At 40.0% G+C, this 18757-nt stretch overlaps 1 protein-coding gene across 1 annotated transcript in view; it reads left to right on the top strand.

The window, feature by feature from the left end:
• LOC120928274 overlaps positions 1-18757 on the top strand; it is a 75530-nt gene that overhangs the window by 39316 nt on the left and 17457 nt on the right. Inside the window, exons 3-4 of the mRNA XM_040339374.1 lie at positions 8356-8502; positions 15377-15488. Coding sequence (XP_040195308.1) covers positions 8356-8502; positions 15377-15488 — 259 coding nt within the window. The remainder of the gene's footprint in view (positions 1-8355; positions 8503-15376; positions 15489-18757) is intronic.

Here is an 18757-nt window from a genome sequence, read left to right as displayed (position 1 = left end):
TACTGGAATAAGGTGTTCAACATAATAAGACGTGTCACAGGCTGTAATTTGCATCAATCCGCCACTATCGCTTTACTTCACGGGATGTTACCCCAAACCTCCAAGGTTACTAGAAAACTCATCCTATACATTCTGACAGGTGCCAGGATCAAAATTGCAGCTGCGTGGAAAAAATCTACTGTCTCCATCCGGTATATGAAACAAAAGGTTACATGGATTATGGAACAAGAAAAGAGGGTCTGTTCCATGTTGGATATGTCTACTCTTTTCCATGAAATATGGGAACCATGGATGAAATTTATGGGAATATCTTTTATCCCATAAAGGCTGTGTTGATATTTATATCCTTAGAACGATGTTGTTCGTTGGCAGGCAGGCTGCCATCTCTTTTTCTTTTTTACTTTCCCCTGATCTTCTTTTTTTTTCTTTTTTTTTTTCTTCTCTTTTTCTCTTCTTTTCATTGATTGTTCTTTGATTTGATAATTTTGTTTTTTACACGAGAATAACATCCTTGTTATTTCTCATTCTCAGAGTGTTATGTTTAGAAAAAAAAAAAAAAAAAAGATATATATAAACATTTGTATTAGCCTATGTTTAGGTTATCAAAAGATTCCACCAAATTTTTGGGGATGTTAGGTATGTTAAGGGTTTTGAAAATATATATTTACAGATACTGGTGGGTATTGGTGATAATTATTGGAGGGAGGGAAGGGGGATTGAAAGGTTTGCTTAACCTCTTGGACACAGACAGTTCCCAGTGGGGGTGTCAGAGAGGTCATTGTTATCCAGAAATCCTGTCCTTTATTCGTTCCATGAAATTAGACCCAGTACACACATGGGGTTTTTTATTGTGTGACAACAATAAGCCTAAGGAATTATATAGTATAGGGAAATATCCTTTTATTTATTTAATTATAAATTATTGGTTATACCTAGCTTTTCTTTTTAGCTATTACAATCTGTTATACTCTCACTGTATGGTGATAGCATATGATATGGCTGTATATGATAGAAACTGACTATGACAAGACCATCTTCTATGTAAAGCAATGCATTGGATTTATTATTTTCTGTGTATTACTGAATCGTATACTGCTGTTATAGTACAAATGTATGTACTTTTATTGAAAATAAACTTAAATTTGAATGAAAAAAAAAAAGAGTTCAACATAGCTTCATAGGTTACCACTGGATTCCTCTTCCACTTCTCCATGATGACATTATGGAGCTGGTGGATGTTAGAGACCTTGCGCTCCTCCACCTTCCAGTTGAGGATGCCCCACAGATGCTTAATAGGGTTTAGGTCTGGAGACATGCTTGGCCAGTCCATCACCTTTACTCTCAGCTTCTTTAGCAAGGCAGTGGCCGTCTTGGAGGTGTGTTTGGGGTAATTTTTGCCCTGCAGCCCAATACCCGAAGGGAGGGGATCATGTATGTCACAGTACATGTTGTCATTCATGGTTCCCTCAATGAACTGTAGCTCCCCAGTGTCGGCAGCACACATGCAGCCCCAGACCATGACACTCCCACACCATTATTGACTGTAGGCAAGACACACTCGTCTTTGTACTCATCACCTGATTGAGGTTACACCATCTGAACCAAATATGTTAATCTTGGTTTCATGAGACCACAGGACATAGTTCCAGTAATCCATATCCTAAGTCTGCTTGTCTTCAGCAAACTGTTTGCAGGCTTTCTTGTGCATCATTTTTAGAAGAGGCTTCCTTCTGGGATGACAGTCATGTAGATGCAGTGTGCAGCGTATAGTCTGAGCAGCGACAGGCTGACCCCCCTCCCCTTCAACCTCTGCAGAAATGCTGGTAGCCCTCATACGTCTATTTCCCAAAGACAACCTTTGGATATGACGCTGAGCACGTGCACTCAACTTCTTTGGTTGACCATGGCAAGGCCTGTTCTGAATGTAACCTGTCCTTTTAAACCGCTGTATGGTCTTGGCAAACTTCTTATAGTCTAGGCCATCTTAATGTAGAGCAACAATCCTTTTTTCAGATCCTCAGAGTTCTTTGACATGAGGTGCCATGTTGAACTTTCAGTGACCAGTATAAGAGAGTGAGAGCGATAACACCAAATTTAACACACCTGATACCCATTCACACCTGAGACCTTGTAACAATAACAAGTCACATGACACTGGGGGGGGTGGCTAACTGGGCCCAATTCGGAACTTTTCACTCGGGGGGTGTACTCACTTTTGTTGCTAGCGGTTTAGACATTAATGGCTGTGTATTGAGTTATTTTGATGAGACATAAAATGTACACTATTATACAAGCTTAACAATCTCTGCTTTACATTGTAGCAAAGTGTAATGTCAGTGTTGTCTCATGAAATGATATAATAAAATATTTACAAAAAATGTGAGGGGTGTACTCCCTTTTATCTTTTAATATGTTTACTGAATTTTGAATGAAGTACAAAAAACATATGAAAATAGTAGTTTAATCGGCCCACATGCCCTTTAATCTTAGAAAGTAACAGTTACAAACATGTAAGAATGAGACAGTTGACATTGTCACTAATCAATAGGATGAAAGACGACATTGATTAGTTTAAGGATAGTGGGCAGGGCCGGGCACATTATTTTATTTTTCAAAATGTTTTATTTATAAACAGAGGAGCCGGTCCGTCCAGACCACAACATATACAGCCATCATAACAAAATCAACATAGGGGTAGGGGTAGACAATAAATACATGGTGTCAAGGTGTCGTACTTGGCTCCTACCACCAACGGGTCTCTGGTGGGCCTGTGCCTTCCGAGGAAGGCAGTAAAGGCCCAAACCTGAGAGCCACTAGGATTCCCTTTCTCCTACCTAGGGTGGTCCCAACAGGCCAACCCTATCCTTCCCACTTAGTAGTCGTAGCAGCACGAATATGGGTGTGAAACAAACATAAGGGCCCGGGTGACCCAGCTCCCTCTCCTATTTTCCGTTTTTCCTTTGAGGAAGTAGAATAAAAGTTAGTACAGGTAGAAAGAAAGAAAAAGAGAGAGACAGAGAGAAGAAAGAGGGGGGGGAGGGTTGCACGAGCAAGGGTATGTCAAGGCGCCCCTTAAGGGCGTAATCCACACAGTGGATGTTCCAAAAACCGAAAGATCAAGCAGTATCTCCACAGCCAATCGGGAGTCATTCAGCCTCTCTGAGAGACTGTCCTTCTTCCGAATATTTAAACATGTTCCACATTTGCCAGGTTCTGGTGTACACCTCCTGTCCCAGGCACATTATTTATTTTTCTCCCTGGGCCAACTTTACATCCAAAACTGCTGGTTTACAGCAAAGATACAGTCTAATATTTTTTTATAAAAATTGTTAGTTCATTTTTTTGTGATGGTGACATAATTTTACACAGATGTCAGATCAGTTCCTCCAGCCAAGTCTGAATGCTTTATTTAGTAGAGAAATCATTTTGAAAAACACCCCCCTAGCATTTATGGCTGTGGCCATCTTAAATAAGGGCAGATGATGGCAGGCATACATGCAGGAGTGTGTGCTTAGCTGAGAAACCCCTTCCTTCCTCCTCCTCTCCTCCCCTCCTGAAGACTCCTGGGAGGTATGACTTCATTTGCCTAGGCAAGAAACCAGGAAGTAAGTAAAGAAAAAAAAAATTAAACACGTAAATATGATATACATTCCTATCGATTGGGGGAGTGAAGTTATTCTTTAACACCTTGACGATGGTCTGCTGTGTATAATAGTCTTGAGAAAATAAAACAAATGAGTGCGCAACCAAATGATGTGAAAACAGGTGTCTGAGTCCTGAAAAAATAATATAGAGGAATCAACTGAATGATACAATCCTAGGACTTGTGAACATATAGTCCCATGTGGGTATCCCACGTGTGTGTATATTCCTTCCTGGGGGAATCAGTGTTTCAACCGACCAACACAGTAAATGGATGCCTTCAATACAATCCTTCAACAGGTAAGTGAATGGCCACTTACCAGATCCACAGATCAATCAGGCACTGTACACATCAATCATCGGCTGAGACGAGATGTTGACTCCTGCTCCCCTCCTCCTCTGCAGATTGCAGGGATACTGTGGTCTCCAAACGGATCTCCCAGGGATGTACTCCACGTGAAAGAATGGTTTAAAACGTGTGTGGATGAAGAAAAAAGAAATGCTTCATAGTGCAGTGATGTAATGTAAAATATATACTTAATTCCAACGATGGAAATAAATCACTGACATCTGAGAAGGCTTTTGGCAACAAAGTTAAAAGTCCGGGTGAAAAAGTACAAACCAGCTTCGGCTCTGGCCGATCAGCTGAGAGCGTGGTGACGTCAGCTACTGATGCTCCACCCGACGCTGCGTTTCTCCCTATTGGGCATCAACGGGGAACAGAGGCATAGAGGCAAACGTCACACACCACACATTAAAATACTCAAAGGCAGGTGAGTAACACCGGACGCTCAGCAATCATTAAGACGCCGAGCGTGTCAGTGCCAATACAATCGCATGTAATTAACATTTAAAAACAAATAAAAACATTTAATAGAAAACAAAAACAGGCTTATAACAAAGATGCATATTGGCATAGCCTATTCCACATGACAAATAAACGATGTTATATTAAAAACATTTAATCTTATAATAGTCTTGTCATGCTTTTTTAAGGTCAGTTTTACCCGCACAGTATTTATTTTGAATTCTTTTTAATGAAGATATTTTTGAATACAAGTCAATCTATATGACATAGTCTATAGTATGAAACTTATTCACGGAGACGTATGATTATACAAATTAGCTACATTTATTGGTTGACAAGAATATGAATATTTACATGAAATTTAAATACCAATTGCGTTACACGAACAACTTGAAAATCAATAAAAATACCCCCAAAATGGGCATGCAGTACACTTGACATTTGTGTCATGATATATTCTCAATTTAGTTCAATAACCTTGTGTAAATGACAATGAAACAGAACGTCTATTTCACACGTCCAACCGTTACTATGCTGCAGGTAAGTAAGTGGTTAACAATGTGAAATAAATTGGACGTTTGTTTTGTCACTAAAATTGGAACTAAGCAAGAAGTAAAATATAATGAAAAATGTACTCTTTAGAGAAAAATCTACTAGTTATTGATTAATGAGAATAAATCATAATTGCAAAATATTCAATACTTCAATATTTTAGAGAGCAACAAAAGATTCAAGATAAAATAAAAATATACATAATTACCCATTCCAAAATGGCTATTTCCTACTTGCAAGTGACCAGAGTTAAAATGGCTGCCGTGGCTTTCTATAGATGCTCATGGGTGTAAAAATATGTCTTCATGCATTATGCAAGTGTGCCAGTGTGCCTGAGAGTGTAGATCTCCCAGTGTATCCCCTTTCCGTGGGAGTCACCCTCCTCTTTCAGTCATTCCTCCATGGGTCTCCTTCTGCCTCTCTCTTCTCTCTAATTTTCCTTCTCTTAAATACCCCTCCGGACAATAAGACTATAAAGTTTATGTGGGGGGTAAATATTCGCGCCAAAATCTAAATTAATAAATATAAGATATATAAATCTCAAAATTATATAAAAAGCTGCAATCTAAAAAATTCTGGGGTTTATACTAAGTTCTGCCCAACCGGTATGTGTCCTTAACTCATAGGTTGGTTGCAACTATGGGCGTTACTGTCAAAACGTGTCTGGTTTCTGTAGGTTGACAACTTAATGATTAACCGTTCTCTGGACTTTGAGATCCTCAAGTAATATCACTCTCAGCCACCAGGTGTCTCACCTTTATTGTGAGATTATCTCTTTACGTTAATATTACATTTTCAGAATATGTGTAACTTTATATGATGCTGGGTAGACAACACATATATACACACAATCTGGTAACTTTGCATTATTTAACCTACAATTAGTATATTTTTGATTCCTACATAACATTCTTCTATATTCATGTATATCTTTAATAACAGTTTTTTCTAAACATGCACAGATTATATCTATCAATCTACACAAAATAATTATTAATGTGGATACATGAGTCATTTTGATATGTGTTCGATGAATATGTGTTACTCTAAGTACGGGTTCATTCATATTTTTTTATAATCACAATTTGACATCTTTCATAATGTTGATTAGATCTATCAAACACTTCTATTTAAAATCACATTCATATATTTATATATTTCTTTCTTCTAACCAAGTCTCTAGATCAACAGATGCTATAATCATACTTTCCCCTATGACCTAAGATGTCATTGATAATCTAAACATTATTTTTTGTTTATTCCATGTCACTTACTTTTAATATCATGTGTATTTATAATGCAACCTGCATACAGAGGTTTTCTTGAAATGTCTGAGAAGTGGCATATGCATCACTTATGATCATATATCTATATATGCAGATATATGAGACAAATTTATACATGACTTTGTTTGTGAAAATCGTACTTTAGACTGTCTTCTAATGAAGACAGGATACTAGCCCAGTAGTATAAACAAGTTCTTCTTATGGGTCCTTCTTGGTCAACACCATCCATTGTTTTTAAGACAGCTAGAGTCAACATTAGTATTTACTTTATGGGGCGGTTTATTTCCATGTGATAATAGCCCAGTTTAGTTATCTGTAGAACTCTTCCTTTGGCAGGATTTCTAACCAACAATGATAGTAAACATTTTCTTGTTTGGTTGCGAAAAGCATCATTGTTTCTGATTCAACACAAGGCTTGTAAAAGTTAAAAGATGGCTAATGTATTGAAGGCTTTGCAAAGCCTATGAAATCATCTGTTTTGCTCTGAAAGGTTTTTATTTGCAATAGTTCACTTCAATTTTGAGGCCTACTGGACTTTCATATTTCTGCCAATAAATATTAAATTATTATTATTATTTGCCTCATAACCCACGACAGTCTGTCATTTAATTTATTCAGTAAATGTTAGTTTATCTGTCATTTGTAAATATAACATACTGACTGCTGCTGTTTTTTTAATTTGAAAAGTTATTGTGCTTTGTATTAGGTAAGAATAATGGACACTAAGCAAAAGCCAGATGGCTGTTGAAGGTGAACTTTTTTGTAAATGATACATTACCCAAATATCTATGATGTTATTTTTCTACCCTTTGTAACAAACTTTAGTAAAAACATTGAAACAGGAGGTGAACTTTTTTGTTTGGATTAAATGGGAATTGGTTAGATCTTCTATTTGTATTATTGTCTGTGTCCCTTTTAAAGAATAAAGGGTGTTTTAGTTAGATTTCATTTTTTTTGTTATGTTACTGCTGTAATGGCCAGTGGTTTTCTCACATATTATTTACTACCTATTGAATTTCAAATTAAAAACAATAAAGAAAAAATCTGCTGCAGGTGCACACTGAGGCCTCAGAAGAGCTGCAAAAATTATTCCAGGCCATCATGAAAGCAAAGGCTTCTACTCTTTCAGGTAGTATTGGCAAATGCTACTAAGTTCATCCACTTCATATTATTAGTGGCCCATCACTTTAATGAGCTGGCTTACTGGGTATAAGGAATGTGCAGGACACAGTTAGGGGTAAGCAAACTTTGGCTGAAGCTTTACCGTCCAGATGGTCCAACATTCGGTCGTATCTGCAAGATTTTAAAGCTGCTGCAGGTATATATTCACCTCTAGTTGACTGCACTACACCTTCAGCAGTTTTTCGTGTTTTACACTTAAGCGCTTAGGGTTAATCTAAACTCACATTTTTTATAAAATAAAATAATGCATTTTTTTTAAATACAAGTAGAATGTGTATGACTCTCCCTTTGTTTCTTCTCTCAAAAGCAATCTTTTTTTCTGCTATTCTTTCTATGCCCTTTGTATATGTGAATGTAGCCATCCTCTCCAGCTTACTGCCGAGATGGTTTGCAGATCTACCTGCAGACACATTCATTTCTATGGGAATTGTGATACCTAAAATAATGGCACTGCTCGGTCTAAATTGGTAGCTGTGACTTGCATCAGTGGAGAATAGGCAGCATGCATAGTACAAAAAAGAAGCCTGGAAACAATGGTAAGAGATGAAAAAAACAGAGCCATGGTATACTTGATATTTTAGAACAATTGATGTAAAAAAGTTGAGATTAGTGTCACTTTAACATAATGGCCCTTTAAACATCAAAAAAGCAAAACTTTTACCATATGTGCTAATATATGCATTTTTAAGTGTTAAAAACTGACAGGACATACATAGGGCAGACAAAATATATATTGTGTATTAACCTAAAGATTCTAGTCAGTCAGATGTCACCTTAACTACATCAGACCATTGAATCAAGGATTCTAATTTGTTCCTGTGTATTACTGAACGTTGTGCATTACTAAAGAAGCCAACATGTATGAATTTGTCTGTTATTTTGTAGGTGTTGGACAGAGTTGGAACTAGCTTTGCTGAAAAAGTGGAACCATCACTTAATGATCCTAAGGAGAGGCAAATGATATTTAAGCTCCTGGGAAAGGACTTTGTAGAAAAACATTTTAGTAAATACCCAAATAATCCTAGTCTGTTAGTAAGTAGCAATAAATTTTATGTAAGTGCATTTTATGATATAAATTTTTTTTTTTATGACAAGATGTGTGAAATATGTGATTTAAACGGGGCAGTGCTGTGGGGGGGGGGGGGGGTGATATGAAGAAGGAGGTCACTTCTGTGTGGGTGTGGGGTAGGGGGGATGTGAAGGGGATTTGAAGAGGGCAGAGGACACTACTGTGGGGGTAATTTGAAGGGTGCAGAGGACACTACTGTGGGGTGTGATGTTAAGGTGTCTAGTGCTGTGAGGAGGTGATGTGAAGGAGGTGAAGGGGGGCAGTGTTGTGATGCGAAGGAGGCAGGGACACTACTGTGGCGACTGTGGTGGTAGGGGGGGCAGAAAGGGGCACTACTGCTAGGGGTGATGTGAAGGGGGACAGAGGACACTGCTTTTGGAGGGTGATGTGAAGGGGGCACAGGAGGACACTACTTCAGGGTGATTTTAAGGGGGGCAGAGGACACTACTGTGGGGGGTGATGTGATGGGAGGCAGTGCTATGGGGGTAGGGGTAAGTTGAAGGGGGGCAGTGCTATGTGGGAATGATGTGAAGGGGGACAGACAACACTATTGTGTGTGTGTGTGTGTGGGGGGGGGGGGCGATGTGAAGGGGCAGAGGACATTACTTTAGGGGGGTATGTGAAGGGGCAGAGGAGGACACTGCTGTGGGGGGATGTTGTGAAGGAGAGTTGAGGACACTACTGTAAAGGGGTTTGAGGATACTGCTGTGAAGAGGAAACAATAATGTGAAGTGGGGGACTGTGATGTAAAGGGAGAGGGATTTTGGGGGATTGTCATTGCACAAACATGTGATTCAGACCTCTGCTGGAAAAAAGTTTACTGATCAGATGTCCGTGAATTATTATTATATTATTATACAGGATTTTTATAGCACTAGCAGTCTGCACAACGCTTTACAACGTGACGGCAGACAGTATAGTTAAAATACAATTCAATACAGGAGGAATCAGAGGGCCCTACTCCTTAGAGCTTACGATCTAAAATAATTTTAATTTCATAGCCCTATATTACAGGGCTGTTTGAGCATTTTTATGTCTTATCTCTAGAGTGAGACAGTCATGGATACAGCTACCCCTTGCACAGTGCTACTGGTCATCAGTGAACCAGTTTTAAGCTACAGTGTCATGTTTCTTTAAATTAAAGCACAATCATGGTCTAATGTAAAAATAGAATATTGGGTTTAAACTAAGCCTGTTAAAGTTGATAAAAACTAACTGATACTTTAACACATTATATTGCTGTACTTACAGTGGGGATCGAAAGTTTGGGCACCCCAGGTAAAAATTTGTATTAATGTGCATAACGAAGCCAAGGAAAGATGGAAAAATCTCTAAAAGGCATCAAATTACAGATTAGACATTCTTATAATATGTCAAAAAAAGTTAGATATTATTTCCATCATTTACACTTTCAAAATTACAGAAAAATGGCGTCTGCAAAAGTTTGGGCACCCTGCAGAGTTAATATCTTGTACTGCCCCCTTTGGTAAGTATCACAGCTTGTAAATGCTTTTTGTAGCCAGCCAAGAGTCTTTCAATTCTTGTTTGAGGTATCTTTGCCCATTCTTCCTTACAAAAGTCTTCCAGTTCTTTGAGATTTCTGGGCACGCACTGCTCTTTTAAGGTCTATCCATAGATTTTCAATTATGTTGAGGTCAGGAGATTGTGAAGGCCATGGCAAAACCTTCAGTTTACGCCTCTTGATGTAATCCCCCGTGGATTTTGAGGTGTGTTTAGGATCATTATCCATTTGTAGAAGCCATCCTCTCTTTAACTTCAGCTTTTTCACAGATGGCATCAAGTTACCATCCAAAATTTGCTGAAATTGTATTGAATCCATTTTTCCTTCTACTCGTGAAATGTTCCCTGTGCCACTGGCTGCAATACAACCCCAAAGCATGATTGATCCACCCCCATGCTTAACAGTTGGACAGAGGTTCTTTTCATTAAATTCTGTGCCCTTTCTTCTCCAAACGTACCTTTGCTCATTCCGGACAAAAAGTTCTATTTTAACCTCATCGGTCCACAGAACTTGTTTCCAAAATGCATCAGGCTTGTCTCTATGTTCATTTGCAAAGTTCAAACGCTGATTTTTGTGGTGAGGACGTAGAAGAGGTTTTCTTCTGATGGTTCTTCCATGAAGACCATATTTGTACAAGTATCTCTTTATAGTGGAATAGTGTACCACAACTCCAGGGTCTGCCAGATCTTTCTGGAGGGATCGTGCAGTCAAACGTGGGTTTTAAATTGCTTTTCTCACAATCCTGCAAGCTGTTCTGTCTGATATTTTTCTTGGTCTTCCAGATCTTGCTTTAACTTCCACTGTTCCTAATGACTGCCATTTCTTAATTACATTCCGAACAGAGGATATTGACATCTGAAAACGCTTTGCTATCTTCTTATAGCCTTCTCCAGCTTTTTGAGCGTCAACTATTTTCAGTTTCAGTTTTATAGACAACTGCTTAGAAGAACCCATGGTGCTGATTGTTGGGGCAAGGTCAGATGAGTCTGGGCATTTAAAACCTTTGAGATTGACATCAGCTGGTCTTCCCAGACGATGATTGAGAACAATCCATGACACTGGCAGGTCTCAGCTTTGCAAAGGGGGCAGTGCATGCTATAAATTCTGCAGGGTGCCCAAACTTTTGCAGACACCATTTTTTTGTTTTCTGTAATTTTGAAGTGTAAATGATGGAAATAAAATCTAACTTTTTTTGACATATTATAAGAATGTCTAATCTGTAATTTGATGCCTTTTGGAGATTTTCCCATGTTCCCTTGGCTTCGTTATGCACATTAATACAAATTTTTACCTGGGGTGCCCAAACTTTCGATCCCCACTGTAAAGCGGGGGTTCACCCTAAGAAAAAATTCTAACATTACATTAAGCTCCATTCCGACATTGACTGTACGCTGATCTTTTTTTTTTTTTTTTGCCGTACATACCGTTATATCTTTATTTTCCCCCCGGCTTCCGGGTAGTGAATCCCGCGGGAGTGGGCGTTCCTATGCACAGGCTAATTGATTGACGTATGACATAAGCTTCCCCCCGGCGCATACGGCCGCGTCACGAGTTGCCGAAAGAAGCCGGACTGCGAGTCGGCTCTATACGGCGCTATACGGCGCCTGCGCACAGACGTTCGGCTTCTTTCGGCGACTCGTGACAGGATTCACTACTTGGAAGCCAGGGGGGAAAATAAAGATATAACGCTGAAGGTATGATTTTTTTGGCATAGTTACATTGGTCCAGCTTAGACCAATGAAAGCATGCATATCTCATACATGACTTTCTCTGAATGGTGGCACTGCCGACCGAGCAGCCGTTTGTGGTTACTATGTAGAATTGCAACCACTTGGCACTGGATCTGGAAAACTGCTGCTATCAATGAAGTAGCAGCGACTACTATGGTGATTTGCAGCTTACTTGGGGATCAGCCACATATGAGATATGAGATATAATAATAATACATTTTATTTATAATGCACTTTTCATCAAAAGATCTCAAAGTGCTACAAATCAAAACAAAAACAAAAATAAGAAATTATACAATGAAATGAACATCTAAAAGGGACAAAAGGCTTTACTAAAAAGAAATGTATCACGTACCTGGTGGAGACTGGAATGTGATGGAGGCCTCCTTTGCTCCTCCCGCCTACACTCCTGAAGGTGGAGACAGGAAGTGTAAAGGCAAGGAGTGTCATGAGTGCCGCCGAGTAGCTGGTTGGTGATGTCCACTCTATAGGTGGGTAGAGCTGGTCACAGTCCTCGGAGCAGGAAGTACAAGAAGCTTGGCACCAGAGCATAGGACAGGAGCGGAACCAGGGGAAGAGCAGCAGTCAGCAACAACTAGGTAGCAGGGTTCTGAATCAGCAGGCAAAGCAAGTCCAGAAGGCAGGCCAGGGTCGGGAACAGCCGGGCAATGTGGTACCAAGTCAGCAGGCAGATCAAGTCCAGTAAACAAGCCAAGTTCAGGATGCCAGGAAACAGAGTTAGGGAATAAACAGAGGCGAAGTCCAAAGGCGAGCTGTGTCATGCACGAACAAACAGGAACAGCAGATCAGGCCTTGGGAAGTCAGGAATAAGCTGAAGATCATCCAGCAACCGTTAACAAAGACAGAGCAGTTTAAATTGGCCACTGGGCGCCAAGTGCTAACTGGTGCGCGCATGTGTGCATGCACACGCGCGCATGTGTACATGCAAACGCGTGCACGTGTACATGCACACGTGCACAATGAACTGGCATTGCAGAAATTATGTTGGTCCCTTGCTTACGAATATTAGCATGACTGAGTGCAATGTGCACGAGCATGCGCAAGTATCCGCACTGGCCTCCTTAGTGGTGAAGATCCGGTTTACCTTACAAAATGTCTTAAGACCTTTTTTAAAACAATCAACAGATTGAGGAGCCCTCAAAGGTAGGACATTCCACAAGCACGGGGCAGCTGCACAAAATGCCCTGAATCTAGTTATAGATATATTAAGAAGGTTTAATTGAGTCGAGCAGAGGGAACGTGTTGTATTTTGTAATTTAAGAAGTTTTTTATGGTAGGGAGGGGCATGTCCATGAATGCATTGATGTGCGAAAAGGGAAACTTTGTACTCAATCCTAGCGGAGATAGGAAGCTAGTGGAGTGAATGAAGAATGGGAGTAATATGCTCATATTTCCGCACTCTCATCAGGATCCTTGCTGCAGAGTTTTGGATGTACAGCCTCTGCAGACTTTTTCTAGGAATCCCAATGAGAAGTGTGTTACAATAATCCAGTCTGGAGGAGACAAAGGCATGAACCAGCTTTTCGGCATCTGAAAGGGAGAGAATGGTACAAAGTTTAGAGATGTTACAGGGGTGGTAGAAAGAGGTCTTACATAGGTGATTTATATGAGCTTCAGAGCTGAGTTGGGAGTCCAATTTTTACACCAAGATTTGTGACTGTTGATGAGAGGGGAATATTTACACCAGAAAAGGTGATGCTGGTTATAGATGATGATTTGGTCTGCTAAGGAGTGCCAATCAGGATGACTTCGGTTTTAGAGCTGTTGAGTTGAAGAAAGTTGTGCTCCATCCATACCTTTATCTCCTCTAGATAGGGGGTAAGTACTGATAGGGATGACTGTGAAGATAAGGTTTCAGCTGTTGCATTAACATATAGCTGTGTGTCATCGGCATAACAGTGGAATGAATTTTGTGACGGTTGATAATTTGACCAAGAGGGGTGAGGTAGAGGATAAAGAGAATGGGGCCAAAGACTGACCCAACTGTGCAAAAAAAATGTTATCTAAACTTTAAATAGGACTATCGGCTTTTTAGTAGACCAATACTAAAAAAAAAGTGCATGAACAGTTGTTGCCTGTGCCCACCCTCTCCACCACTTTGTACTGAATGACAGCATTAGCATTTAGACTACAATAGTGGAATGGAATTCAATGTCTTGTTTCATCAAATGAAATTACATACATTCCTAAGTTAGAACTAAAGGAAAAACTTTTTTTTTAGCTGGAGAGACGAAGGGTGTTATAGCCCCTGTCGGTTTTTCATACTATTTGTGTTCTAAAGAAAAGCTTGGCAGGTGTTTTACTCTCTCTCCAAAACAAAAAGAACATTGGGCAAAATTCACAAAAGGGATACGACGGTGTATATGCTGATACGCCGTCGTATCCCTGTTTCTATCTATGCGACTGATTCATAGAATCAGTTACGTACAGATAGGCAGAAGATCCGACAGGTGTAATGGACTTACACTGTCGGAACTTAGGATGCAGTACCGCGGCCGCCGCTTGGGGGGATTTTGCGTCGTAAACCAGCATCGGGTATGCAAATTAGCAGTTACGGCGATCCACAAAACTTTTTCCCGTCGTTAGGTCGCCGCAAGTGTTAGTTTGCCGTCGCAAAGATAGGGCACCTTTTACAAAGTGTAAAATTAGTACACCATGTAAAAGTATACCCGTCTTTCCGGCGTCGCTTTTGAATTTTTTTTTTTTTTTTTCCGGCGCAAGTCTTTTTTTCACGTCGTGATTCACAAAACGTTGGTGCGTCGTAATTTCGCGCAAAGCACGTCGGGAAATTTGCGTCGGGAGCATGCACAGTACGTCCGGTGCGGGAGCGCGCCTAATTTAAATGGTACCCGCCCCATTTGAATTGGCCCGCCTTGCGCCGGACGGATTTAGGATACACCGCCGCAAATTTCCAGGTAAGTGCTTTGTGGATCGGGCACTTAGCCAGAAAATTTGCGGCGGTGTAACCTAAATCGGTTACGTTACGCTGCGCCGCCTGGCTGTGAATCTGGCCCATTTTTTTTTACTTCAGATATATACATTGGTCCTGGGGTCATCATATAAAGTATATTGGACTGGAAGAGTTGTAATTTATTACAGGCTTATGTGGCCATTTTATATACAATTAGAGAGCTTAAAGTGACTGTAAACAATCATTTCAGTTTAAAATAGAAACTAGGATCACAATCTTACATCACTTCCATGTTTTCCTTCTTGTCCTGATAAGAAGTATGGAATAGCTTCCTATTTGGGACACAGATTGCAAAAAAACACATCCTAGAGTTTATATGCCTTTTACAAAATGTTACAAAACTAATAGAAACATCTGTTGCCTGAATTAGGCTTTAATGAATAATAGACCCAAAAAGAAAAATACAGCGATTAAGATTTGAATACATTTTATTATATTTTGAAACCCTCTCTGATTGTTTAAATGCATCTTGTGGAAATGTGTAATGCTGCAGGTGTCCAGAGCAGTGTGTACTTAACACATCTTGAGAATATAGTAAATTATAGTAATATTATTTTACTCTGCAATTATTTCTCCTTTTCTCATATTTTAAGCATCCTCCAAGCATAAGTAAGATTGAATTTGAGAAACTGGAAAAAAACAAACAAAACTGTCTGTCGGAACTTTGGACAAAAACAGCAGAGCAAATGGGATGTTATCCTTCAGGTTTGAAACACCTAGCCATTGTTGTATTAAGATTAATAGTCACTAGACAAACAAGAAGTGTATGCTATTATTTAAATGTAAAGTCCATGCTGTCTCCCCACAATCAAGGGGAGCATTCCATCCAACATACGTATCCATAAAATAAATTCTCAAAGATGGATACAAATGTTGGGGAATTAATGCACCATAACCATTTGCACATATCACAAATATAAATACTTATTGTTTATAACAAAAATATATATAAACTTTCCTATTAGAGAAGTCACGTTGATGTCTCTATGTGTGGTTATATAGAAGTATCAATGTGACTGCTCTGATGGGAAAGTGTATATATATATTTTTTATATAAAAAATACATATGTACAAGAGTTAATGACCTTTTTTGAAGCTGAACTATACTCACCTTGAGTCCAGCGATGCATCGTCTCTGCAACTCCTCGGCTTCCAGGTCTCAATCACCAGCCGCTGCCATTGGCCAGGCAAAAATGATGACACTCCTGCGCATGTGTGGGAGTTCCATCAGATTCAGCATTGCCAAATGTGTGCAGTGAGCTGTGCTTGCTCAGGTTACTGGACAGGGGCGGTGTCACATACCTGGTGATGGAGCCTGATATGGAGAGGAAGGTGATCTCTTACACCTCAAGCTCAGTACCCCTGGTAAAATAACAGGAGGCACAAGAGCCTGGAGTGGGACTAGTGCCTGGCAGTTCTCTGGTGATGATGGCTGCAGATGAGATGTCTGTGCACACTTGAATGCAGGCTGAATCATGATGCATGGCAGCAGGTTGGTAGACAGTCAGCAGGCACTTGGTAGGCTGGTGAGTAACAAGTAGCAAGCACTTGCCAGGGTGAAAGACAGCAGGTAGTTGACAGGCAACAGGGATGGTCAGCACAGGCTGGACACAGAGCAGGGTTACGCAAGCTGGGTCGGTCACTAGCAGGCATGTCAGGAACAGAGCAGCAGACAGAAGAGTAGTCATGCTCAGGCTGGAGTTGGCAATTGTAGATAGACAGGCAGAAGGATCAGGCAGAGACGTGGTCGAAGAGCAAGCCAGGGGTCAGTTTACGCGCATGGTCAGATGGATCAGAATGGCAACAAGAGATCAAACACAGGAACAGGTAGCAGATAGCAGAACACTGTAGACCATAAGGCAAGGTACTAGTGCAGCAGTGGTGTTTAAAAAGCCCACTGGGTGCCAGTCTTGCGGCAAACATGCACGCCACTGTGCACACTGGCATGTGCATGCATATGCATGAGCACGGGTCATAATTTCCAGTCTGCGCATAACTATGCACCTGAGCACATTTAGTCTTTCCTGGCAATAGGTATAGCTAACAGGATTTCTCTGTCTGGGTATAACAATGCGCCTGGGCACATTTCGTCTTTCCTGACAGGCGGAGAGGCAGGTAAGCAGCTTTAATGCAGAAGAGATGAAGCTTGTCTCTTCTTTTTTTTTTTCTTTTTTTTTTTTCCTTTTTTTTTTTTTCTTTTTTTTTCTTTTTTTTTTCACGTCAGACATAACCACAGCAAGAGACCTACTCATGATTTTATTCATAATTCCGTCTCTATTTCAGGTATAGCATCATTTGTGGTAGTTTATTTATATATATTTTTTTTTTCTTAATTCTATATTTGTTATTCTGCTATTTGCATATTGTTTAAAATTTTTTTTTTTTTTTTTTTTTTTTTTTTTAAGCATATCTTCTTTCAGCCCTTTAACAATTTAAACGGGCTAGAGCGTTCCTCATATATACGAGATCCAACATGCTATCATTACGTAATGACGTGACACATCACCCCATCCCAGTCCCCTCCCTCCCCTCCCTCCCCCCCACTACCCTTCCCACCCCTCCCAGACCATCTCCCGACTCCACCTAGTATTTTTATTTCCTATATTACTGCAGTCTTATTCCTCTCTCATGTTTTCTGCGTATTTCCAAGACTTTTTAAAATCAATCCATGTTTCCCAGATATCCTTGTTTCCTGCCTTGTTCTTTTCGCCACCGTATTTTACTTTCTCCCTCCTATAAGTACCCTCTACAGAGTCGATCCATTCCCATATTTGCGGGCTTACCGGGTTTCTCCATTTTAGGGGTATCAATCGTTTCGCAGAGTTCAACAAATGCGGAATTAGTGATCCCCTATAATCGTTCACTGGCGTTTCTCCCCCATGAAAAAGGACTATCCAAGGATTATTTTCCAATTCTTTTTTAGTTATCTCTTTTATCAAAGCCAAAACTTTTCCCCAGAATGTTTTGATTTTTACACAGTCCCACCACAGGTGGGCCATCGTTCCTCTTGCCTCACATCCTCTCCAACATTCCTCTGACTCCCCTACTCCGAATTTGGCCATTTTATCTGGGGTAGTGTACCATCCTGTCAGACACTTGAAGTTCATCTCGGCGGTTTTTACATCAACCGCCGAAGTATGTGTCAAATTAAGGATTCTCCCTATGGTCGTCTTCCCCCTTGGAACTCCTAGGTCTCTCTCCCATTTCTGTATGTAGTTTAGCGTATCCGACTCGTCTATTTTCTGTAAATATTTATATACTTTGGAGATATTTCCTTTTGAGCTTTCGGTACTACACATCTGTTCCAATGTAGTGTACTCCTCTCGTGACCTCAATGGGTGTGGGAGGCACTTAACGAATGACACCAACTGAAGGTATCTCCACTCGCTGAGTGCCTCCATTTCAATCCTAATTTCGTGAAGGGTCATAATTTTGCCCTCTAGTGTTATGTCTTTTAACTGTGTTCTATTTTTAATCCACTTACCACCTACCTCTTTAGTCCCAGGTGCAAAATATTAGTTTTCTTTCAAATCTATAAGGGGTGAGTTGAATTTCGTTTTTAATTGTTTGTGTAATCGATCCCATACCCTTAAAGCGTTATGTGTAATTGCGTGTGTTGACGTGTGTAGGGTTCTATAGTGTGGGGGGTTCCAGATTAATCTCCCTAACTGTGCCCTCGCTAAGGTGCATTCAATACTTATCCACCTTTTATCCTGTGACTCTTTAGCCCATTCTATGACCCGTGTGAGGACCGAAGCGTTGTAGTATAATCTAATGTCAGGTACAGCCAGGCCGCCTTTTTTCTTGGTTCGTTTTAGAATTTGGGCAGAGACTCTATGTTTTTTATTGTTCCATATGTATTTCATTAGAAGAGAGTTAATTATTTTAATATATGACGGAGGCAAATAAATTGGGACCATTTGGAATTTATACAAAATTTTGGGGATAAGTACCATTTTTACCACATTTATCCT

Source organism: Rana temporaria, chromosome 2, assembly GCF_905171775.1.
Source record: "Rana temporaria chromosome 2, aRanTem1.1, whole genome shotgun sequence".
NCBI lineage: Eukaryota > Metazoa > Chordata > Amphibia > Anura > Ranidae > Rana > Rana temporaria.
Note: the sequence above shows the minus strand (reverse complement) of the source record. Positions and strands in the feature narration are given on the sequence as shown.